At 44.6% G+C, this 25079-nt stretch overlaps 2 protein-coding genes across 11 annotated transcripts in view; one reads left to right on the top strand and one right to left on the bottom strand.

Moving 5' to 3' along the window:
- The window catches only part of LOC123994844 (tau-tubulin kinase 2-like), a 24531-nt gene extending 23163 nt beyond the window's left edge, over positions 1-1368 (bottom strand). For 3 of the 7 annotated variants that reach the window (XR_006831736.1, XR_006831737.1, XM_046297895.1), the window contains exon 1: positions 579-1368. The gene's annotated coding sequence lies outside the window, so the exon portion shown is untranslated. The remainder of the gene's footprint in view (positions 1-578) is intronic. The other 4 variants (XR_006831738.1, XR_006831739.1, XM_046297893.1 and 1 more) reach the window with 2 other exon arrangements.
- Positions 1272-25079, top strand: LOC123994843 (mitotic deacetylase-associated SANT domain protein-like). 4 transcript variants are annotated; one of them, XM_046297890.1, is made up of 13 exons: positions 1272-1872; positions 2576-4364; positions 13062-13283; positions 13595-13943; positions 14951-15020; positions 15503-15648; positions 18356-18459; positions 18694-18769; positions 19067-19155; positions 19389-19532; positions 19647-19739; positions 19948-20126; positions 22834-25079. In XM_046297890.1, the coding sequence occupies exons 2-13, from the start codon at positions 2859-2861 to the stop codon at positions 23093-23095; spliced, it is 3240 nt and encodes a 1079-aa protein (XP_046153846.1). In that variant the 5' UTR covers positions 1272-1872; positions 2576-2858; the 3' UTR covers positions 23096-25079. The 4 variants fall into 4 exon arrangements, with proteins under 4 accessions (XP_046153846.1, XP_046153847.1, XP_046153848.1 ...); XM_046297891.1 differs by having other exon boundaries at positions 1276-1872; positions 2880-4364; positions 13059-13283; XM_046297892.1 differs by having other exon boundaries at positions 1276-1872; positions 2877-4364; positions 13059-13283.

Raw genomic sequence — 25079 nt, 5'->3', positions numbered from 1 at the left:
AAGAGCTGCTTGTTCTGAACTTACCCTGTGCGTTGCTTACGGAGCCAACAGACATAGCAATGTACCAACCCAACACAGCCATCCTATTCCAACATCATCAGCTGTCATTCTGAAAACTGTTAATCGAGGCATTTCATTTGATAAAATATCTGGCAAGTTGGTAGGCTAGCTGGCTAACGTTAGTTATGGTCTAGTAACGTTAAGGTCTTACAAAAGAGAGGGAGAAAGGATCGCTTTGTTAAAATTAGATAGCTTAACGTTACCTTGCTTGACAACAAAGCATCCTTTGCATCCATCACGCACTGGACCAGTTAGCTAACCACAAACCAATGCTAGCAGCTAGCTATTTTTTTGACAGCTATCTATCTAACGTTATCTATCTATATGGTATTTAGTAGCTGGGATAACACTAAATATGGGTAACGCTAGCTAGCTAACTGGTACAAGCAAACGATTTCTTGTCTCTGTAACATGTCGATTATTTAGCAAGCAAAATAGCTATCATGCGATGTAGCAAGCCTAGCTAGCTAATGTTGGCTAGTAAGGCAGATTTTACATGCGGCTTTCATCTAACCTACCTTATTTGATTGCACCATTTCCAAGAATATACTATTTTCAATCCAGGCAGTTAAGTGACATTTCTCCATATCCAGTGCTGTGCTTTCAACTCTTAAAACGTTTCATTGTGTACATAATGGAATGGGGAGAAGGCTTCTCCTCCGCTCATTCACACAACCAGAAGCGGTTACGTCACGGGCAAGCGCTCCTTCTATTGATTGATTGATCGATCTGCATCCCTCTGCATCTTTGCAGAGTTCTCTCTTCGATAAGAGGATGCTCCATCTCCGCTGCCGGGCTAGGGATACGAAATATAGATGTCCCTGTCATTGCATTATTAGAATCAACAGCGTTTCCTGGCACATACTAAAACTGTGATGAGATTGTGAGGTTACAGTATTATGCGCAAAAGTGTGGCACCCCAGAACAGCAATGCAGACAGTGCATTGACAGCAGAGACTGATCGACAGTGACAGATCCACTGACATTTTAAAGCTAAATTGTGCTATCAAATGCTACATAGAATACTTTAGAAATGCAAATTGTGCTAATGATATTATCCACATAGTGTTACATTGCCACACCCCTGTGCTGTCCAAAATCAATCACTTTGGTTTTAGCCATGCAGGCACCCTTCAACATGCGATCCTTACGGGAGGCTGGGCGCCCCCTTGCAGACGGAGTTTCCCGGCAGAAACACTGCGATTTCCTGGATTACGCCAAACGCAAGCAGTGGGACAACCATTGGGACAACCGTATACAGTGGATAAGAGGCGTGGTCAGACAGTGGAATTGGATAACAGGACGTCAGTTGAAGGGTGAAGTGGGGCATTCACGAGCGTCAGAATGTCAACGATTTTGCGCAGGTTCACAGATTTATAAACACTGTTCAGGCTGATTGTCTCTAGGAATAAAATAGGAACCAATGTATATGACAGACAGATTTGTGAAAAAACGCAACGAAATACAGTGTACTTCACATTTTTGAGCATACCCAACGTTATCAGTTTATGTACGTTTACACACTCGATGCGGGGAGTATGTTTTTGGACATGTTTTCATGAAAGTGTATTAATAATTCACTGTTACGGTGCGTAACATCCTAGACACTATAGCCTGATTTCGGATTAAACATTGCGATACCAAGTCCAGTGTTTGCATGGTTTCGATGCAAGTTGTTTACTCGTTGGTCTGAAGAGAAGTAGTCGAAGTATGTCATCTGCTGCGCACGATCCCGCCATGCAGTCGACTTTGGACCAGAGCAAATTGGCTCCAGAGAACTTGCTGTCAAATACATAAAACGATATTGAAACGGTAAGTGTCTATTGAATTCGTGGCATATCACGTTTCTGTTGTGGATCAATATGAGCGCAAAACATGGAGCACTTTAAATTGTAAACAGAACGCCATGGCAGTGTGCAATGTGTGTTTTGTAGGTTTCGTTTTTTTTTTTTTTACTCAAGGAGCCACGATGTGATTTAGAGAGCCTGTCAACATGTATTGTACACCCCCCGCACAGATTGTTACGGTATCTAATCTGCGACGGTAACATTGTTGCAACATAATACTTAAATGTAAGACAAAAGGTTGCCTGAAATTTCGATGCAATTGGCTGAGGACTGGGGACTCCACGAGGAGGATCGAAAGCGGCTCTGCTTGTTTCCTGTATTTCGCGCTGTGTTAAATGGCAATTATGTGTACAGTCCACGCCTCGCTCTGTTGCTGCTATCTGCTTTTATCACTGTCGAAATGAACGTATAAATTATGTAAACAATGGGCCGACACGGATACCTTTGTCCGACATGTCATTACATGTGATTTGGATGTACTGAAGTGATAATGATTTGCTTGCACGATACTTGTAGTGCATGCTATCAGAAACTTATTTTGCTTTCATTATGAATAGCCTGTAGCCTAGTTAATTCCTCTGAGCCAAGCAAACAGGCCTGGCCTGCACAAAAGCTTGTTGAAAACATACTTTATTAACAGTAATTTTTCCCCATCCTCTGTCTTTCAGGGTCCTGCACATGAATGAGGGCCACAAGGGCCACCGTGACCGCAAACTTCTTGAGATCTGATTTGGGGGAGGAGGGTTGTGTGGTCTCTACCCTTTCCTGTAGGACTTATGTTTCCTCCCGAATCCTTCTGTTCTCTCTATCAAACAAAGCAGGCCACAATAGTCCCAGACGGAGGCAGTGTAGACAGGCACACTTGGCCTTGTCCCTGTTTTAGACTTAATTGACTGGGGATATACAAAGAACTCAGACCTTTTTTCCCCTGTTGTTTACTAGATTATTAGTATGAGTCTTCCTCCCCAGCAGAAAGTGGCCCCTGATAAGAGTGGGGGCAAACATCGGGCTGGAGCTGCCATGAAGGAGCCCTCAGGGCAGCACGCCGAGGCTTCTGATGTCTTCTATGGTGGTATGGGCCCCCCGGCTCTGGAGTCTGCTCATGGGGTCGTTGAGCCTGGAGGCCACGGCTCTGGGGTTTTCAACCCAGAGAAGGGGCCCCAAAGTCGGGCTCACTACCAGCAGACTGCCACTGTCAAATGGATGCACCAGGACCCCATCCAGGCCCCTGGCTGGTCTCAGGAAGCTCCCGGGCCCATGCCAACCAATCAATGGGGGCAGAACTTTGGCCAGTATATGGACGGCTTGAACAACTTTAGGGGCCAGGTGGCTTTCCCCAAGGGGAACCACGATGGAGGAGCTGCTTTGCAGATGGGGCCAGCAGAGAAGCCGGCTCCAGGATCCATAGCCCAGGATAGGGGCTTAGAGTGGGAGCAGCATGGTGCGGCGGCTGCCACACGCCAAGCCCAGCTCCAGGCCCTCCAGCAGGGCCATAAGGGTGTAGCCCTCCAGGCTCAGAACCCCCATGCTCCCCCCTCTCACCCCTCCATGCCACAAGGGTCCTTGTTGCAGCCCTTCCAGCTGGCGTTTGGACCCACCAAGCAACACCTTCCATCTGGGTATTACCAGGTGTTCCAAGGGGGAACCAAAGCCATGCCCAACCTGAACTACAACGAGCAGTCCAAAGCCCAGCAACAACACCAACTGATGCAGCTTCAGATGCAACAGCAGCACCAAATGCATCAACAACAGCACCAGTTGCAGCAACAGCACCAGCACCAAATGCAACAGCATCAGCTCCAACTGCAGCAGCAAATGCAACAGCAGTTTCACAAGCAGCAACTACAACAGGAGCAACGGCAACAAATTCACCAGTTGCAGCAACAGCAGCAACCACACAGTTTACCGCCGCAAGAAATACTGCAGCCACAGTCTCAGCAAAAGCAGCAGCCAAACCAACACTTCCTTAGCTACCACCAGCCCCCTGACAACTGTCCGTCTAGCGCTAGCCCCCCACCCTCTCAGAAGTACAAGCCTCCGTCTGTGGAAACTCATGGACAGGGACAGACACCGGAAGTAGAGACCCCATCCACTGATCTGTCAAGCCCACCATGCAACCCCTGCCCTCCAATGGTCTCACCTAACCCCATGTCACCCTCCTCCGACACACCTTCGGCTGCCCCCCACCGTTCGCGCCGCCTCTCCAGAGACGGGCTGTCCCCCCTGGGTGGCCCTCCCTCACTAACCTCCTGGAACCAGACCTCCAGGGAGGTACCCCAGAACGGCGTGGTGGCCGGAGGAGAGGAAGGGAGGGTGGGGGAAGGCCAGGGTCCCTCTGGGGGGGTCATACAGAGTACCCGTCGGAGGGTGTCGAAAGAGATCAATCTGGAGACTCTGGCCCAGAAGGCTTCCGAGATGGAGTCGATGCCCGCTGCCAAGGTTGCCAAGATATCCAAGGTTTGTTTGCACTGTTGTATTTAGTTCAACCATGCCTAAAACCTGTTCCAAGTTAAATTCATTCACATAGTGAGATGGGGTTGTCCAGCGGTCTAAGCCACTGCTTATGGATCGCAAGTACTGTGTAGCGCTGCGAGCATGGATTTGAATCTGACCCAATGTTGTAGCACACTCCTATCTACTTCTCTCGCTCTCCTATCCAATAAACCCCAAAATACAATGACATTGTCAAAAATTCTTGCTGTGTACATAAAGGCCTGCACAATGGGTCAGGGAAATCGATATTGATTTAGTTACTATTTTCCTGATGTGTTTCCTGAAGGGGACGTGACGATTTGAAGTTAGATTAATTCCCGGGTGACGGGAGAACTGATTGTGTTATTCCTGTACTTGGCTGCCACTGTGACCACGACAATGCACTGTTCCTCTTTCAATAGGAAGAGTATGGTAGGAGGTATGTCATCGTGACTTTGATAGTTGGCAAGCTGTTTGGTTTGCACACACACACACACTCTCTCTCTCTCCATCTACTGTACATCCTCCTCATACACAGGATACTTGTCCAGCCTGAAAAGTGTATTTTCCTGAGAATTTCTGGTGAATCCTCTGCTTTCGTAGGAAATCCTACATCCCACACAGGAGTCTTCTGAGGGGAGGATGGCACATAATAATGGCTGGAACGGAGCAAACGGAACGGTATTTGATATGATTCTGCTCCAGCCGTTACCACGAGCCCATCCTCCTCAATTAAGGTGCCACCAACCTCCTGTGACATCTCTGTACTATCCACATTATACTCAGTGGGGAACCGAGGGCCTTGAAAGGCCTAAGGATTTGGTTTCTATTTAATCTTTTCAATAATTTTAACGATCTTCTGATTTAATCTCTTCAGTTTGTGTTGGAAAGAAAAGGGTTAAAACTGAAGAGAAAAAAATATCCAATCAAGAGTTTCTTTGGTGGTCTCTGGGTAGATACATTCTAGCTCAGCCAGCCAATTGGCTAAGCCTTCAGAAGCTGAAGGCCTCTGCCATTCCATAGACTGTAAAAAATATGAACAAAGCCGTCGATGACATAGACCCCTTGTTTCCTCTGAGAATGCACAAGGTGCAAATTTGAAATTGGTTAGTTGCATCATCAGTTTTTCTCTTGTCATGTCAGTCATTGCATACCTTAAAGAGCTGTTTTTGAAAAACTAGCCCATGTTAGCGAATGTTTTTTTTTCTAGTTAGTTTTTTTCTTCCCATATACAGTATTTTGTACTTAAGTTCGAGTCACTCAAACATCACATGAATAATAGACATGGCAAAATGTATAGAATTGCAAGAACATTTTCTGCAGCATTTTCTTTGCACCCCATGGCAAAATGTGTAGAATTTCAGGAAATAAGCTTTAAACCTGCAACATTTTCTCTCCACCAACAAAAGAAATGTGAACAGTTTGTGTCAATAACAGTGTTTGTGCCCATAGAAATAGGGGGGTGCAGTATGTTCCCGAATGCTGGATGGGGGGGCCGGAGTGAAAAAGTTTGGGAATCCCTGCTCTAGGAAGTGGCATTGTAGTCTAGCAGAGTGCTTCTCCCTCATTGGGTGTCTCAATCGGATGGCCGACCGAGGTACTGCAATTAGCAACTAAATTCTCATTTTAACTACGTCTGTGATTTTTAAAGCAGTGTATGGTCTGGGGGCAGGAACATAATTACAAACAATTTGTAGACTGCAAATTGACCGCAAGAAGCCCGAACTGATATGCTTGACTAAATCATTTCAAACCTTGCTTATGTAACTGGTGTGAAACGGCTAGCTAGTTGGCGGTGGTGCACGCTAATAATGTTTCGATCGGTGACGTCACTCGCTCTGAGACCTTGAAGTAGTGGTTCCCCTTGCTGTGCGAGGGCCTTCGTGGGTGTCAGTTGTCTGTGTGTCCAGAGGGTCCCTGGTTCAAGCCCGGGTATGGGCGAGGGGACGGACTAAAGTGATACTGTTACTTACATTTGTATATGTAACAGTATAACTTTAGTCCGTCCCCTCGCCCATACCCGGGCTCAAACCAGGGACCCTCTGCACACATCAACAACTGACACCCACGAAGCATCGTTACCCGTCGCTCCACAAAAGCCATGGCCCTTGCAGAGCAAAGGGAACCACTACTTCAAGGTCTCAGTGCAAGTGAAGTCACCGATTGAAACGCTATTAGCGCGCACCACCGCTAACTAGCTAGCCATTTCACATCCGTTACATATACAATCACATTGGGTCTCTCTGTGTGGGATTTCTTTCTAAATTAAAATAACTTGGAGCTGATTTACTGGTGGGGTTTTTTGTCATTAAAAAATATGATAATTGTATTACTTTTATTTAGCTAGGCAAGTCAGTTATGAACAAATTCTTATTTACAATGACAGCCTAGGAACAGTGGGTTTAACTGCCTTGTTCAGGGGTAGAACGACAGGTTTTTACATTGTCAGCTCGGGGATTTGATCCAGCAAACATTTGGTTACTGGCCCAATGCTCTAACCACTAGGCTACGCTGCTGCCCTTATGACCCACAATAAAAATTGCACCCCAAAAATTGTGTGTATATATATATATATTATACTCACAATACCGATTAAAAGTGTTAGAACACCTAGTCATTCAAGGGTTTTTCTTTATACACTGCTCAAAAAAATAAAGGGAACACTTAAACAACACAATGTAACTCTAAGTCAATCACACTTCTGTGAAATCAAACTGTCCACTTGGGAAGCAACACTGATTGACAATACATTTCACATGCTGTTGTGCAAATGGAATAGACAACAGGTGGAAATTATAGGCAATTCGCAAGACACTCCCAATAAAGGAGTGGTTCTGCAGGTGGGGACCACAGACCACTTCTCAGTTCCTATGTTTCCTGGCTGATGTTTTGGTCACTTTTGATTGCTGGCGGTGCTTTCACTCTAGTGGTAGCATGAGACGGAGTCTACAACCCACACAAGTGGCTCAGGTAGTGCAGCTCATCCAGGATGGCACATCAATGTGGCAAGAAGGTTTGCTGTGTCTGTCAGCGTAGTGTCCAGAGCATGGAGACGGTACCAGAAGACAGGCCAGTACATCAGGAGACGTGGAGGAGGCCGTAGGAGGGCAACAACCCAGCAGCAGGACCGCTACCTCAGCCTTTGTGCAAGGAGGAGCACTGCCAGAACCCCCAAAATGACCTCCAGCAGGCCACAAATGTGCATGTGTCTCCTCAAATGGTCATAAACAGACTACATGAGGGTGGTATGAGGGTCCGACATCCACAGGTGGGGGTTGTGCTTACAGCCCAACACCGTGCAGGACGTTTGGCATTTGCCAGAAAACACCAAGATTGGCAAATTCGCCTTTGGCGCCCTGTGCTCTTCACAGATTAAAGCAGGTTCACACTGAGCACATGACAGACGTGACAGAGTCTGGAGATGCCGTGGAGAACATTCTGCTGCCTGCAACATCCTCCAGCATGACTGGTTTGGCGGTGGGTCAGTCATGGTGTGGGGTGGCATTTCTTTGGGGGGCATTTCCATGTGCTCGCCAGAGGTAGCCTGACTGCCATTAGGTACTGAGATGAGATCCTCAGACCCCTTGTGAGACCATATGCTGGTGCGGTTGGCCCTGGGTTCCTCCTAATGCAAGACAATGCTAGACCTCATGTGCCTGGAGTGTGTCAGCAGTTCCTGCAAGAGGAAGGCATTGATGCTATGGACTGACCCGCCCGTTCCCCAGACCTGAATCCAATTTAGCACATCTGGGACATCATGTCTCGCTCCATCCACCAACGCCACGTTGCACCACAGACTGTCCAGGAGTTGGCGGATGCTTTAGTCCAGGTCTGGGAGGAGATCCCTCAGGAGACCATCCGCCACATCACCAGGAGTATGCCTAGGCGTTGTAGGGAGGTCATACAGGCACGTGGAGGCCACACACACTACTGAGCCTCATTTAGACTTGTTTTAAGGACATTACTTCAAAGTTGGATCATCCTGTAGTGTGGTTTTCCACTTTAATTTTGAGTGTGACTCCAAATCCAGACCTCCATGGGTTGATAAATTTGATTTCCATTGATAATTTTTGTGTGATTTTGTTGTCAGCACATTCAACTATGTAAAGAAAAAAAGTATTTAATAAGAATATTTCATTAATTCAGATGTGTTATTTTAGTGTTCCCTTTATTTTTTTGAGCAGTGTATTTACTATTTTCTACATTGTAGAATAATAGGGAAGACATCTACACTATGAAATAACACATACGGAATCATGAAGTAACCAGAAAAGTGTAAAACAAATCAAAATATAATTGAGATTCAAACAGCCACCCTTTGCCTTGACAGCTTTGCACACTCTTGGCATTCGCTCAACCAGCTTCATGCGGTAGTAACCTGGAATGCATTCCAATTAACAGGTGTGCCTTGTTAATTTGGGGGATTTCTTTCCTTCTTAATGCTTTTGAGCCAATCTGTTATGGGTGGTATACAGAAGATAGCCCTATTTGGTAAAATACCAAGTCCATATGGCAAGAACAGCTCAAATAAGCAAATAAAAAATTACAGTCCATTATTACTTTAAGACATGAATGTCAGTTAATCTGCATAATTTCAAGAACTTTGAAAGTTTCTTCAAGTGCAGTCGCAAAAACCATCAAGCGCTATGATGAAACTGTGTCTCATGAGGACCGCCACAGGAAAGGAAGACCCAGAGTTACCTCTGCTGCAGAGGATAAGTTCATTAGAGTTATCTGCACCTTAGATTGCAGCCCAAATAAATGCTTCACAGAGTTCAAGTAACAGACGCATCTCAACCTCAACTGGAGTCTGCGTGAATCAGGCCTTCATGTTCGAATTGCTGCAAGAAACGACTACACCAATAAGAAGAAGAGACTTGCTTGGGCCAAGAAACACGAGCAATGGACATTAGACTGGTGGAAATCTGTCCTTTGGTCTGATGAGTCCAAATTTGAGATGTTTGGTTCCAACTGCCGTGTCTTTGTGAGACGCAAGAGTAGGTGAACGGATGATCTCCGCATGTGGTTCCCACCATGAAGCATGGAGGAGGAGGTGTGATGGCGTGGGGGTGCTTTGCTGGTGACACTGTCGGTGACTTATTTAGAATTCAAGGCACACTTAACCAGCATTGCTACCACAGCATTCTGCATCCATATGCCATCCCATCTGGTTTGCGCTTAGTGGGACTATCATTTGTTTTTCAACAGGACAATGGCCCAAAACACACCTCCAGGCTGCATAAGGGTTTTTGACCGAGGAGAGTGATGGATTGCTGCATCAGATGACCTGGCCTCCACAATCACCGGACCTCAACCCAATTGAGATGGTTTGGGATGAGTTGGAAGAAAAAGCAGCCAACAAGTGCTCCGCATATGTGGGAACTCCTTCAAGACTGTTGGAAAAGCATTCCTCATGAAGCTGGTTAAACTTTATTTTGATGAATTTATTCATACTATTTCATCTTTCCACAAGATATATAGTTCCAACACAAATCTTGGGTTGCTAACCAAGCCGGCCGGTTGTTCGTTCTACCGGTTCGGTTGCCAGAAATGCGACACAATCGTTCAGACTTTTTGTTCTGTAACTATGGACGCGACACAGCCGTTCCTTCTAAATGTCCCATTTCCGTACTGGCTGGCAACGTTCTTATCCCTTGCTTGCTAGCTATGAAACTAACTTACAGTCATGTCAAACAGTGCAGCCAGAATAACAGTAAAGTAGCTGCACATCTGTTTAAGCTGTTTTCTAGTGACAGTTATTTGGATACATCCATAACAATGAGCAAATTTTGCGCGATTTCGCCTGGCATAGAAAATGTGCTCTCTCGTCAGGACACTGTTGTTCAGAGGAGCTAGCCAACAACACCGCTAACACAATCACTTCAAACTGAAGCTGGAAAGATGGCAAACTAGCTGCACTTCATTTCGTTTTACCTGTTTACGATTGATCATTTTTATGGATATATACAAAGAACTATGTTGATTCATGATTTCAGCTGAGAAAAGCTGCCTGTCTGTCTGTCTCATCCCGACACGTTCATTACTATGGGACAGCTGGCGATCGAATGTTTTAAATTTTCAAAATGTTGCAAATGTTAGAGACACAGACAGCAAGGTTTATACAAATCTCCTCTGTTGAAAACTAAATGTTATTCTAAAAGAAATAATGTTTATAAATTCTGGTGAAATAGAAGCAATTATTGGTACCATGATTGTGTTTGTTTTGTTTTTAATACTGAACAAAAATGAACACAACATGTAAAGTGTTGGTCCCATGTTTCATGAGCTGAAATAAAAGATCCCAGAAATGTACGCACAAACAGCTTATTTCTCACAAATTTGGTGTATACATTTGTTTTATATCCCATGTTAGTGAGCATTTCTCCTTTGCCAAGATCATCCATCCCATCTGACAGGTCTGGCATATCAAGAAGCTGATTAAACAGCATGATCATTACACAGGTGCTAGGGACAATACATTTTTTACATTTTATTTAAATAGGCAAGTGCGTTAAGAACAATTTCTTATTTACAATGACAGCCTACCCCGGCCAAACCCTAACCCGGACGACGCTGGGCAAATTGTGCGCCGCCTTCTGTGACTCCCAATCCCGCCAGCCAGTAGTGATACAGCCTGGAATTGACCAGGGTCTGTTGTGACGACTCTAGCATTGAGATGCAGTGCCTCGCTGTGCCACTCAGGAGCACTCGGGAAATGTGCAGTTTTGTCACACAACACTATGCCACACATTGGGTGTGTAATTGGCATGTTGACTGCAGGAATGGGTGGTCCTGGCTCCAAGTGCGTGGGTTTATGCCCTCTTTTTTTGTTGCAGCTCGCTTGCTGTTAACTATCTCTTTGAAAATAATGGCTGTGAAACATTGTTGCATTTAAACTATCACCGGTTATTGTGATGAGCGTGATAAAATATATTTACAATGGGAAGTAATAGCTGGTTTGTTAATTCAATTTTGAAAATTAAACCATTCTTTTATATTCTTGTGATTTCATGGGGCCTACTGGAGTGAATGGTCTGCTTTTTCTTTAACGTTATTTGATGCTGTGTGTGCCCAAAACAGTCTCTCCTTCAGTGCCATGGAGAGCACAAGTCTTACAGCGCTGTCCTTTCAGCACCATGAGTCTGTCACCTTTGATGTGACACTGTTGTTGTCACTATTGGTGATAGTGGTGTTAGGCTGCCATAGGTTGTGTAAACAGTGTGTTTTATGTTTCACGGATTGCATTATTTTATGCTGTGTGTCCATGCCGGTTCTGACTCTGTGTGTGTGTGTGTGTGTGTGTGTGTGTGTGTGTGTGTGTGTGTGTGTGTGTGTGTGTGTGTGTGTGTGTGTGTGTGTGTGTGTGTGTGTGTGTGTGTGTGTGTGTGTGTGTGTGTGTGTGTGTGTGTGTGTGTGTGTGTGTGTGTGTGTATGCGGCAGCCCGAAGCGCAGCCAGGCCTGTTTCATTCATTCATAATGTCATCAAAAAGCATTGCTCTTCCTTCACAGAAGATATGTCGGGCGCATTAAGTGATGCTATGTTTTCTGTCATATTGGAAGATTTTTGGTCCCTCAAAAGGCCTAGTCACAATTCGACACTGATTATACTGCTGTGAGAAAAGAGAGTGATCCCTAGCCTTGCTGTCCGGAATTTGATGTTTATGTTTCCCTAGGGCACACCCACTGAAGCAGCTGCATTTTTTTTCAACTCTTGTTTTTTAAAGGCAAAACATGCTGATACATCCACTCACCAAGTGATAAAACACATTGCTTTGGTTGTTGTCATTCTGTTTTAAACCTACCTGCACTTCAGCCCACAGGGAGCTGTGTGTGTGTGTGTGTGTGTGTGTGTGTGTGTGTGTGTGTGTGTGTGTGTGTGTGTGTGTGTGTGTGTGTGTGTGTGTGTGTGTGTGTGTGTGTGTGTGTGTGTGTGTGTGTGTGTGTGTGTGTGTGTGTGTGTGTGTGTGTGTACAGCCTGCAGAGATGGCGAAAGAGAGGCAGTGTACTGGGTGCAGACTGCTGAAGCAGCTGCATGTCTACACACCTCCACATTCCTCAGGGCTCTTCCTCCCTAGCCATTCAGCTGAGCCAGGGAGGGGCCGCGGATGCAGCCTGGCGCCACAGCCAGACCTGCAAACTCGCACTCCTCCACACTCTCTGCCCGACCAGTTGCCTTAATAAAACAGTCCTACTACTAATATTCACAATCCTTTTTTTCTATTTCTAAATCACAAGCCCAGCCAGAAGACTGCTGAGTTGACCATATATTGGCTGGAGTGGAGTTGAATGGAGAAAAGTGCAGAATTGAGGTTGACACATTTACTGGAGGCATTTGAATTTGACTTCACATTTTATTTTCTGTCCTGGCCTGAATGGGTTTTCTAATGAATTTTCAGTAAGTTTGTAAGCTGACAGTAACCATGTGCTACCTATAAGTAACTGTTTGTTCATACCACATGTGCAGTGTATTCTCAAGTCTGTGGTACCGGATCTTGCAACACTGAAGACTTGCCTCTAAGCAATGTTCATAAATGTTGTGTGTGTGTGAGACATGCATACTTACGGTCTGACATAAACAATTGCTCCATGTAGAATGTTAAGTTTACTAATGCACTCCCATTTTTTTCTCTCTCACCTCATGTTATTCCCTTCTGTTTCTCCCCCTCTCTCTTTCCCCAGCAGCTGCAGGAGGGTCCTACAGGCAGACAGGCTGGCATGGTGCCCTTGGTTATGCCTGTGTCAGTGCCAGTGCGTCAGGGTCAGCCAGCCCCTCCGGGCAACTGGCTTTATGGGCGCCCCCCGAGCCAGCACCCCCTGCTCCTGCCCCAGCCCAAGCACAAGCCCTCTGTCATCGTGGCCCGGCGCCGTTCCCTGAGGAACTCCTTGTCGGAAAGCTTCAGCCAGGTAGGTCCTGTTTGCCGACCTGGGTTGTGTTCATTAGGGCACATCGTAGTAAAAACCTTTGCACCGTTTGAGTGTTTATGGTAGGACAAGTTCTCATTGTTTCAGTCCATATTCTTCCTTTTGGTGCCTAATGAACACGATCACATAGTATTTGTTTGATTTTACCTGCCTGAAGTACAAGATGGCTGGGGTTTGCACTTTTGGGGCTATTCCCTTGTCTAGATTCCACCAGCCAGACATGCTCAATGAATTGTAGCTAAATTATTTGGAAGAAAAGAAATGCCATCCTCATAATCGTCTCACCAAAACAGGACGAGGAGAGCAACGCGGGGCAGGACAATGATGGGAAATTGGCCAAGCACAAACGGCGTCCTCGTCCCGATCCGCTCTTCATCCCTCCGCCCAAACCGACCACGTTCATCGTTCCCTCGGTCTACTCCGCCATCACTCCCTACCAGAGCCACCTACGCTCACCCATCCGCTTGCCTGACCACCCCTTCACAATGCCGCCCTACACCCCGCCTCCCATCCTGTCACCGGTGCGCGGGGGCTCAGGGCTCTACTTCTCCACCTTCCTGTCCTCCATCACCACCAGCAACCAAACCCTGCAACCACCGCCCATTACACCCAAGTCAAACTCGCGCAGCCTGCTGCATTCCAGTAAGTGTTATCATGGAGCCTCGAGGAGTGTCTCTGTATCCCTGTCTCTCTCTCTCTCTGCTTTTCACTCAATCACTTGTCTGCCTAGTCTTGCAGTCCTGTCTCTCTGTGATGTAAAGTACTTAAGTAGAAATACTTTAAAGTTCTACTTAAGTAGTTTATTGTGGTATTTGTACTTTGACTTCATTACATTTCTAAAGAAAATATTGCACTTTTTACTCCATACATTTTCCCTGACACCCAAAAATACTCGTTCCATTTTGAATGCTTAGCAGGACAGAAAAATGGTCCAATTCATGCACTTATCAAGAGAACATCCCTGGTTATCCCAGTGTGCCCCTGGCTATGCAGGCTGGTTTACTTAATATAAGGAATTTGACAAATGTTTTACTTTTGACACTTAAGTATTTATTAAAACCAAATACTTTTAGCCTTTTGCTCAAGTAGTATTTTACTGAGTGACTTTCACTTTTACTTTAGTCATTTTCTTTTACTCAAGTATGGCAGTTTGGTACTTTTTCCACCACTGCTCTCTCTTCCTTTTTACTCTCCACATTAAAGTCTGTCTAGACTTTGCAGCCAGCCCTGTCATTTTTGTTAGTGTTTCTTCACTAGATGACCCCTACTTCTGTCGTTCTTGCATTTTTGTATTTGTCGCTTTCTTTTCCTGTGCACTGCATGCGTCCTTGACACAATGTATTTTTTTGTCAATAGTCCACTACTCTTAGGGCTGGTTTCTTGGACACAGAGTAGTTAACCCAAGTCCTAGACTAACAAAGCACTTTCAATAGAGAAATCTCCCTTAATAAAGTTTAGGCTGTCACAAATAATACCCTATTCCCAGTATAGTGCACTACTTATGACCAGTCCTATGGACCCTGGCCAAAAGTGACATTTGGGATGCAGACCCACAGTCTTCCAGGGGTGAAATAGACCCATGTCTGCCTCTCTGTTTTGGTCCAGATAGTGGTGCCCTAAAGGCCCTGTCTTCCTTGTGTGTTCTACAGCCAGCTCTACAGACATCACACCCCCGGTCCTCCCTTTAATCACCGACGCCACACCTGTCAGCTTTGACCCGTGAGTACAAACCTCTGTGACACTTTACTCAAAGCCTGCAGGTATTATGCATTATGATGCACTTATAATGCATTGAAAGACTTGTCCCAAGCATGTATAATGTTTTATGGCCCATCCATGGCTCGAGACTATAAAATGTTAACTTTTTCAGTTGGTGGCACCAGCCCTTGATTTGTGCCTTCAGGGGACACTTTTATCTGCAAATCTACCTGTGTATCTACAATACCTATTCACACAGCATGGTCCCCATGGAGAGAGCCTATAGCAGAATTTCAGACTGGTATGGCCACAATGGCTGCTGATTTCCTAACATTTCTCTCTCGCTCCCCCCTCCACTCTCTCCCTCCCCTCTCTCCCTCTCTCTCTCTTTCCGTCCCCCCTCCCTCCACCCTCTCCCAACCTCTCCCTTTTTCTCCCTCTCCCCCCTCCCTCCACCCTCTCCCAACCTCTCCCTTTTTCCTCCCTCTCCCCCCTCCCTCCAGGCGTATTAACATTGGTCTGCAGTACCAGGCAGAGGTGCCAGAGCTGCAGCGGGACTGCTCGCTGACCCATTGGGACCAGCACAAGGCTGACCTGGTCTGGCTCCCCATGAAGGAATCCCAGCTACGCCACGTAGTGCAGGAGACTGGTAACTATACTAGGCTAGGGAGGTATCCTGATTGACATACCTTCATACCGACCTTGTGCCATCACAGGACATTTGGTAATACCAACACAAGGGGCGCTTTTTTCAAACCCTAATGAGTCTCTGTAATCCGAAGGTTAGCAATGCTAACAAGTACATGTAAATACCCATAGTGAATGCTAAATGCTAACGAGTGCATTGCAAACATTTTATACAGTCTCTGACAAACTATTTGTCGGGCAGACATCCTAGGTCATAAAGTTATACAAGTAACTTAAAAATGCTACTCACAGTTTGCTGCGCACACAAAATACATATTAGACAGCAAGGCTCTTGATCCAGGAGGGGATTCTCTGCTGTTACCAAAATAAGCTTGATTTTGCAAGAAGCTAACCACTTAGATAAGTAGCTACTAAATTAGCATACCACATGTACAACTGCAGAGCATTTAACACATTTTAGACAGTTAACTTAATAGTTAAAAGATATCTGGCAAACATTTAATTGTAAATTCCATACTGTAACTCGATCACCTGGCACGTGCTGCACAACAGTGAGCGACTTACAAGGCATGGGTCTCTCAATGTTTTGTCATTGTAAACAAACACCATGTTACTGGGGACTACCAGTAAGCTTCATAATGAAAAATAATGTGACAGGTGAAATGAAGAACGTGATCTACTTTATCTCCTAATGTAGTTGACTGCAGCTATTTACTTAAAGTTTCTACAAACATACAGATAGTGTATTCAGATCCCTTGACTTTTTCCACATTTTGTTACGTTACAGCCTTATTCTAAAATGGATCAAATTGTTTTTTCCCTCATCAATCCACACACAATAGCCCATAATGACATAGCAAAAAACAGGTTTTTAGATTTTTCTGCAAATGTATAAAATAAATTAAACTGAAATATTACATTTATGTAATTATTCAGACCCTTTGCTCAGTACTTTGTTGAAGCACCTTTGGCAGCGATTAAAGCCTTGAGTCTTGGGTATGACACTACAAGCTTGGTACACCTGTATTTGGGGAGTGTTCCCCATTCTTCTCTGCAGATCCTATCAAGCTCTGTCAAGTTGGATGGGGAGCGTTGCTGCACAGCTATTTTCAGGTCTCTCCAGAGATGTTCGATCGGGTTCAAGTCTGGGCTCTGGCTGGACCACTCAAGGACATTCAGAGACTTGTGCCGAAGCCACTCCTGCTTTGTCTTGGCTGTATGCTTAGGGTCGTTGTCCTGTTGGAAGGTGAACCTTCACACCAGTCTGAGGTACTGAGCACTCTGGAGCAGGTTTTCATCAAACATGTCTCTGTACATTGCTCCGTTCACCTTTGCTTCGATCCTGACTAGGCTCCCAGTCCCTGCCACTGAAAAACATCACAGCATAATGCTGCTACCGGCATGCTTCACTATAGGGATGGTGCCAGTTTTCCTCCAGATGTGACGCTTGGCATTCAGGCCAAAGTTTTCAATATTGTTTTCATCGGACCACAGAATCTTGTTTCTCATGGTCTGAGTCCTTCAGGTGCCTTTTGGCTAACTCCAATTGGAGTGTCATGTGCCTTTTACTGAGGAGATGTTTCCATCTAGCCACTCTACCATAATGGCCTGATTGGTGGAGTGCTGCAGAGATGGTTGTCCTTCTGGAAGGTTTTCCCATTTCCACGGAGGAACTCTTGAGCTCTGTCAGAGTGACCATCGGGTTCTTGGTCACCTCCCATCGGGTTCTTCTCCCCCGATTGCTCAGTTTGGCCAGGCGGCCAGCTCTAGGAAGATTCTTGGTGGTTAAAAACTGTTTCCATTTAAGAATGATGGAGGCCACTGTGTTCTTGGGTCAATGCTGCAGACATTTTTTGCAGATCTGTGCGTTGACACAATCCTGTTTCTGAGCTCTACGGACTATTCCTTTGACCTCATGGCTTGGTTGGCACCTCTGGCACCTTCTGTCAACTGTGGGATCTTATATAGATAGGTGTGTGCCTTTCCAAATCATGTCCAATCAATTTAAATTTACCACAAGTGGACTTCAAGTTGTAGAAACATTTCAAGGATGATCAATAGAAACTGGATGCACCTGAGCTCAATTTCGAGTCTCATAGCAAGTGTCTGAATACTTATGTAAATATTTTTTTTAACTGTTTTTCGCTTTGCTTTATGGGGTATTGTGTGTAGATCGATGAGGTTTTTTTGTTTCATACATTGTAGAATAAGGCTATAATGTAACAATGTGGAAAAATTCAAGGGGAATACTTTCCGAATAAATAGTTTCAACGGTATTGAAAAACCATGCCGACGCTATTTCCAAATACTCCGGAATACGGTATACTGCCCAAGCCTAAATTTTGCTGTCCCTTCTTCAAAGGTTATAGTCATCTAAATGTGTTTTCACACTATAGGGGCAACCCGAACTGTACAGTGCTAGCACTACAGCTTTTTAATTTCCATTTTTTCAGCATGGTTCTAGAAACTATGTTGAATGCATAATCAGGCCAGCTCAGCACTGCTTAGGGCTCTGTAGTGTGAGCGGTAATAGAGCTTGCTTTTTGTATGAAACTTAAAGTATGCACATTTGAACAACAACAACTTTTTGCTTTCTGTCAAATTTTTTTTGGCTCTGTCTATCTTCTCCACCCCTCCTCACTTTCTCTCTCCCTGCACCTCTTCCTCCCTGCCTTCCTCTCTCAAAACTGCCTCACTCTCACCCCTAGTGGATGACCTGATGAGCCTGGCCTGCTCATGCGCTCTGTATGGCGGAGGCACCAATCAAGAGTTGGCCCTTCACTGTCTGCATGAGTGCGGGGGCAATGTCCTTGTGAGTACAGTGACTCATCCATTGATATAACCGAGTAGTTTACAACGACGCTGCCTCCCCTACGCTTTCAGAATGGTCCATTGTGGCAAGTTTATCCCAGGCTGTGTCCCAAATGGCACCCTATTCACTTGATAGTACATTTCTGTGGCCCCTGGTCAAATGTAGTGTGCTATATAGGGAATAGGGTGCCATTTGGGGAAACACCCTGGTGATGAATTGTGTTGTGCTCCCCAGGAGGCCCTGGCAGTCCTGCTGCTCAAGGAGCCCATTTTCTCTAAAGGCCATCACCTGGCAGACTATCACTACTCAGGTGGGGAAGTTGTCTTGTTTCCTCATGTGCTTCTTTCCAAAGCGTGTGCTTCTTAAAGGGGAGAAGGGGCAGGGGAGTGATGGAATTCATTCACTCACAACCCCCCATCACACACAACCACCCACACCACACACACACACACACACACACACACACACACACACACACACACACACACACACACACACACACACACACACACACACACACACACACACACACACACACACACACACACACATACACACACACACTGTGTGACCTCATTGACAGTATGGTGAATAATTTCCCTCCCAGGATCAGACAGTTGGACTCCCTCAGAGAAGCGCTACTTCAACAAAGGCATCTCTGCCTACAGGAAGGACTTCTTCATGGTGCAGAAATTGGTACGCCCAATTCAAATCAGGCCATTTCGGCCATAACAATTTCACCACATGGCATGTTATCACTACCTGGGCAAACAGTGGGAGTACCATTAGAAGTTAATAACTTTTTTTAATAACTGTGTTTGTGTCTGTATTTCCATGTGTGTACGGGAATGAGGGGAGAGGAAGAGTATAATGAATACCTTTGTCTGTGTGTGTGTCTGCGTGCGTGTGTGTTGTCGCTCCGTATACAGGTGCGGACTAAGACAGTGGCACAGTGTGTGGAGTTCTACTACACGTATAAGAAACGGGTGAAGATCGGTCGCAATGGAACCCTTACCTACGGACCTCCAGAGTCACCAGCGGCAAAACACACAGAGGCAGTATTGGATGTCAAAGTAGGGCTTAGTTAATGAAAACAAATATAATAAAACAAGTAGTTAATTATTACGTTTTTTTTTTTACATTACTTTCATTAAGATGAACATTTATTGTGTTATATGCCACCTCAGGGAGAAGACAACAGGAAGTGGGAAGGGTCTTGGGAATGGGGTAAAGATGGCAGCCAGTTGAGGGTTAACCAGACACTACAGGCTCACCACAATGTAAGTGCTCATTTTCACTTGAAATTACATTTAAAAGTGTATGTTAAACTATTCAACCACTTTGTATCATGTTTATATCCATCCCATACCGGTATATCCTATGTCTATACTTGCTATCATATGTTCTTTGACCAATGATCCACCAACAGTGCAATACAACACTGGTATGACAGACTAACACAATGAAATGTAATGTTTTGCCCACAAGACAGGAGCAGTGCTAGGACACAAGGACCAGAATACTGTACAAAAGGTGGGACTTCACCATCCAACCCCTTCCTCTGCACTCCGAAATCCTCGTCCCGAGTCTGCAGGGAAGAAGAGCAGAGCGCCCCCAAAACCCCCGGGCGACCCAGAGGGCGTGTTCCCCTGCAAGAAGTGTAGCAGGTCAGTGTTTTTGTGTGTTTCTGTCTATGTAAGAGTATTTTTATGTGTATTGTATCTGCAAACCGATAGACACATACTCCACCATGCAATCCTACCACCATTAACAGTTTCCACCTAAAAGTTTTTACAGTGAAAGAAAACAGGGTGAAAGAAAGGGATTGACCAAGAGTATTATAAACCAGGCATCTCTCTTAGAGACCAGTGTTCATTGGAAACATCCCAGACTGGTGGGGTGACAATGGAGACAAAATCCATTGGTGGTCTTTGTTGCAGTTGCGCTGCACGGATAATCAGATTTTACAACAAAGGGATATGCACGGTTATTGGAATATTTGACTATCCAAAGAGACGTTAGTATTTGATTACTTGGGAGAGGATACATTTTTGATACCAGAAAATATAGGCACATTTTAACAATGAAAAGGATTTGTCTAAAATTAAATACAATGATCTATGTGACATTGCTACATAGCCTACAAGGACAGACCATCACATTCAAAATTGTTATAAAACAATTGTTTTATGACAGTTTTTATGAGTGCACCCCATAAAAGACAATCTGGGAGCCTGCACACGTTTCACATGTGTAGCTTGTTGTCGTCGGTCAATCAAAGCGGCGCGCTACAGTCCATGTGAAGTGGGTGATTTCAAATCGATGCAAAATGTCATTCAAATTACAGAAATAAGTTGGTTAAATGAGAAGGAGTAGGCTACAATGATCAACCAACAGGTAGGCTGTTGTTTCATATGAATGGAGTTGTTGTAGACAAGTAAGGGGAGTGGCAGATATTTTTTTGATAGCACTTCAAACAGCTATGTCGGTCCGCTAATACAGGTGTACAGGGCACTGTCTCTAATACAAATGCTGTATTAGTGGACCAATATAGCCATTTGAAGCGCTATCAAAAAAATATCTGCCACTCCCCTTACTTGTCTACAACAACTCCATTCATATGAAACAACAGTCTACCTGTTGGTGCACATTTATTTTTTTGCCTTAGAACTACACAGCTGATTCAAATAACCAACTCATCATCAAGCTTTGATTATTTGAATCAGCTGTGTCGTGCTAGGGCAAAAACAAAAACGTGCACCCAGGGGAGGGACCCAGGACCGAGTTTAGGAACCACTGCGCTAATACAGGACTAGTAAAGGCACAGTGCACTACTTTTGTCAATAGCCGCTAATACAGGACTAATACATTTTTTTCAATTATTTATGTTTTATATTCCGAATTATTAATGTTATTTTTAATTTTTAAGGGGGTGCTGCAGCACTCTCGGCACCGCTCACTGTCTTTCTGTTGAGTCGTGTTAGCAAGTCTCCATTGAAGTAAAACATTTTATATTAAACGTGTATTTCGACTTTCTGGATATCCAAAATGTCATGATATTATTCGAATAGTGAAATAATTTCAAATGCCCATCCCTATTACAACACCTGGAGAATAATTTTAAGTCTTCTGAGATGCACAGCACGATGACCTGGTACACCACCTGTGTGACGGTAGGTTCTAACCTGCTCGTCGAACAACTCATTCCAAAATCATGGGTATTAATACGAAGTTGGTCCCCCCTTTGCTGCTGTAACAGCATCCACTCATCTGGGAAGGCTTTCCACTAGATGTTGGAACATTGCTGCGGGGACGTGTTTCCATTCAGCCACGAGCATTAGTGAGGTCGTGCACTGATGTTTGGCAATTAGGCTTGGCTCGCAGTCGGCGTTCCAATTAAACCCAAAGATGTTCAATGGGGTTGAGGTCAGGGCTCTGTTCAGGCCTTTCAAGTTCTTCCACACCGATCTTAACAAAACATTTCTGTATGGACCTCACTCTGTGCCCCGGGGGATTGTCATGCTGAAACAGGAAAGGGCCTTCCCAAACTTTTGCCACAAAGTTGGAAGCACAGAATCGTCTAGAATGTCATTGTTTGCTGTAGCATTAACATTTCCCTTCACTGGAACTAAAGGGCCTAGCCCAAACCATGAAAAACAGCCCCAGACTATTATTCCTCCTCCACCAAACTTTACAATTGGCACTATGCATTGGGGCTAGTAGTAGTCTCCTGGCATCTGCCAAACCCAGATTTGTCCATTGGACTGCCAGATGGTGAAGTGTGATTCATCACTCCAGAAAACACATTTCCACTGCTCCAGAATCCAATGGCGGCAGGCTTTTCACCACTCCAGCCGACGCTTGGCATTGCGATCTTAGGCTTGTGTGCGGCTGCTCGGCCATGGAAACCCATTTAATGAAGCTCCCAACGAACAGTTCTTGTGCTAACCTTGCTTCCAGAGACAGTTTGGAACTCGATAGATTTTTACGCACTTAAGCACTCGGGGGTCCTGTTCTGTGAGTTTGTATGGCCTACCACTTTGCGGCTAAGCCTTTGTTGCTCCTAGATATTTCCACTTCACATTTACAGCATTTACAGTTGACCGGGGCAGCTCTAGCAGTGCAGAAATTTGACAACCAGACTTGTTGGAACGGTGTCACGTTGAAAGTCACTGAGCTCTTCAGTAAGGCCATTCTACTGACAATGTTTGTCTATGGCTGTGTGCTCGATTTTATACACCTGTCAGCAACGGGTGTGGCTGAAATAGCCGAATCCACTCATTTGAAGGTGTCCACATACTTCTGTGTATATAGTGTATAAAGCGATCTGGGTTATATGTTATATTGTTCATGTATCTGACCTTTGACCTCCAGGGTGTTCTACAAGGTTAAGAGCCGCAGCGCCCACATGAAGAGCCACGCTGAGCGGGAGAAGAAGGACGCCGCACTCAAACTCAAAGAGGAGGTGGAGCGGGCGACCCTGGCGGCGGCAGCAGCCGAGGCACGGGCCAAGGAGGCAGCAGAGGCTATGCAGAATGGGAATGGTTGTGGGAATGAAGCGGGAGAACAGGATGAGGTCAGTGATGAGGATGTGCCTTCAGAGGCAGAAGATGAAGAGGACGAGGATTGGCACTGAAAGAGGGCGAAAATAGTGGGGGGGAGACTTGGGCGTGAGGCAGAGAAAGAGGGAAGGAAAGAGATCCCACTCCTATAAAAACACAGTTTAAAGAATCTTTACCTAAGACCATGAGATTGAGTATGGTGGCGTTCCAGGTCGTTCATGTATCTGTACATTATCAGATATTGTAACACCCGGGGAACTGTTAAACGTCTAGGAAGCACATAATCATATGATATAACAATATTCTGACATGCTCAACGTGACTGCAAAAAAAGAATACCTGGAACATCCACTTTGTCTCACATCCCAGTGCCACAACTTCAGTCTTCCTTTGAATCGCTTTCCGCACTCCTCATCTTAACTTTTCACAAGGGAATATATTTTTGTAAATGCACTTATACATTGTATTCTATTGCTTTTGCCAATGTTTCTTCTTTTATATCCCTTATGTAATTGAATATCTGTATTGGAATATCAATATGGCTATTTTCATTGTGTGTACTATTTAGACTTTTGGTTGTTCTTAGTCGTTTATACTGCAGTGGATGTTTATAGCAAACTAGCTATACTCAGTGGATACCTGTTTTGCCTTACTAAATCATGATCAAAGAGACTTTTCACTTTTATAACTATCGGTCTGTTTTCTAAAATTGGGGATAATGTAGATATGACCTTTTATGAATTATGCTTTGCTTTTAATTAAGGTAAATATTGTGGAGAAATGTTTAAGAATTGTCATCAAACTCCTAAGGTTGAATTGCACATTTATACTACAAAGTAAGAGACCTTTCAAATGTAATGTACGAAAGTCCAGAGGACATTTTAATGAAAAGATCACTCATTATCACTCATTATGTCCATCACAACTTATGTATCTATCTCATGATCACAACGTAACAAGTTGATTTGTTCGAGATCACAAGATCATTTTCCCATGATCATGACATAACGAAAGTTGTTCGGTTGAGATGAACTCCATAAAGAGGAGTGGCTTGACAGTATGGCTGAGGCTGCAGAGCCCGCAGTGGATTCAGTACGTTTTTATTAATTGCTATGGTAAGGGATGGCACATTTCATGCTAACATCATGCTTTCATTTGTGTTTGGAGCTTATTATCAGTTTTATAAGTTAGAACATTATCAAGTTTAAATGTCCCTTACATTGAGCTAAGAGCTCTCGGGGCATCTAAGCCCTCATGTGGCATTTAAGCCCAGAACAATGCCTGACAGGCTGTGTGCCACCCCCAAGACCACAACCAATGCATGCAAGCAACAACGCAGTAAACTTGGCTAGTCGTGTGAGTGTGCTAGCTAGCTAGGTAGTCGTGTTCGATAACAAGCTAGCTAGCAAGCTATGTTTTCTTTCATAACTGATATTAGTATAATTGTAAGGGACACTTAATGTTTTTTGGATGATATTTAAATTTACAGAGTGGGTAAGCTCCATTCCAGACAGACTGATCAGATTCCATTTCAGTCCCAGACAACCGAGCTAACTAGCTCACAAGACTAGCCAAGTTAGCTGCGTTGTTCCTTGCATGTGATTGGTTGTGGTCTTGGGGCGGCACGTAGCCTGGGAGACATTGCTGCCTGTCAGGTATCGTTCAGGGCTTAATTGCCCAGTATTGCGATCAACGCAGCCAAAGGGCTCCTTGATGAAGTGGTTATCATGCATCTGAACAAATCAATGTATGACCCATGGTACTTTTGAATATCTCTTGATCTCGACAAAACAACTTTTGTTAAGTGATCATGAGATAAATCAGTTGTAATCTCGACATAATGAGGGGAAAAGAACATTAATTCATAATGCGGTCTATGGACTATTGTAGTAATGTGTCTTGTGTAAAAAAAAAGTTTTATAAAAAGTTATATATTGAAAATTACTGCATTGCAAATAATGTTGCCAACTTTTAACTAATCAATAATGTCAACTGCCGTTGAATTGAAAAAGTTGATTAAAAATCTATTCAGAAACTATGTTTCTGTCATTCCCTGAA

This window comes from Oncorhynchus gorbuscha, linkage group LG14 (genome assembly GCF_021184085.1).
Source record: "Oncorhynchus gorbuscha isolate QuinsamMale2020 ecotype Even-year linkage group LG14, OgorEven_v1.0, whole genome shotgun sequence".
Lineage (NCBI taxonomy): Eukaryota > Metazoa > Chordata > Actinopteri > Salmoniformes > Salmonidae > Oncorhynchus > Oncorhynchus gorbuscha.
This window is presented reverse-complemented; position numbering and strand designations above follow the sequence as displayed.

What these genes read in the sequence shown, in the direction of transcription:
- LOC123994843 (XM_046297888.1), top strand. Translation starts at nt 2,859, where the DNA reads ATGAGTCTTCCTCCCCAGCAGAAAGTGGCCCCTGATAAGAGTGGGGGC. An exon ending in AGGTTGCCAAGATATCCAAG is followed by an intron (nt 4,365 to 13,058) that starts GTTTGTTTGCAC and finishes CTCTTTCCCCAG; the next exon opens with CAGCTGCAGGAGGGTCCTAC. An exon ending in TCTTCATGGTGCAGAAATTG is followed by an intron (nt 19,156 to 19,388) that starts GTACGCCCAATT and finishes CTCCGTATACAG; the next exon opens with GTGCGGACTAAGACAGTGGC.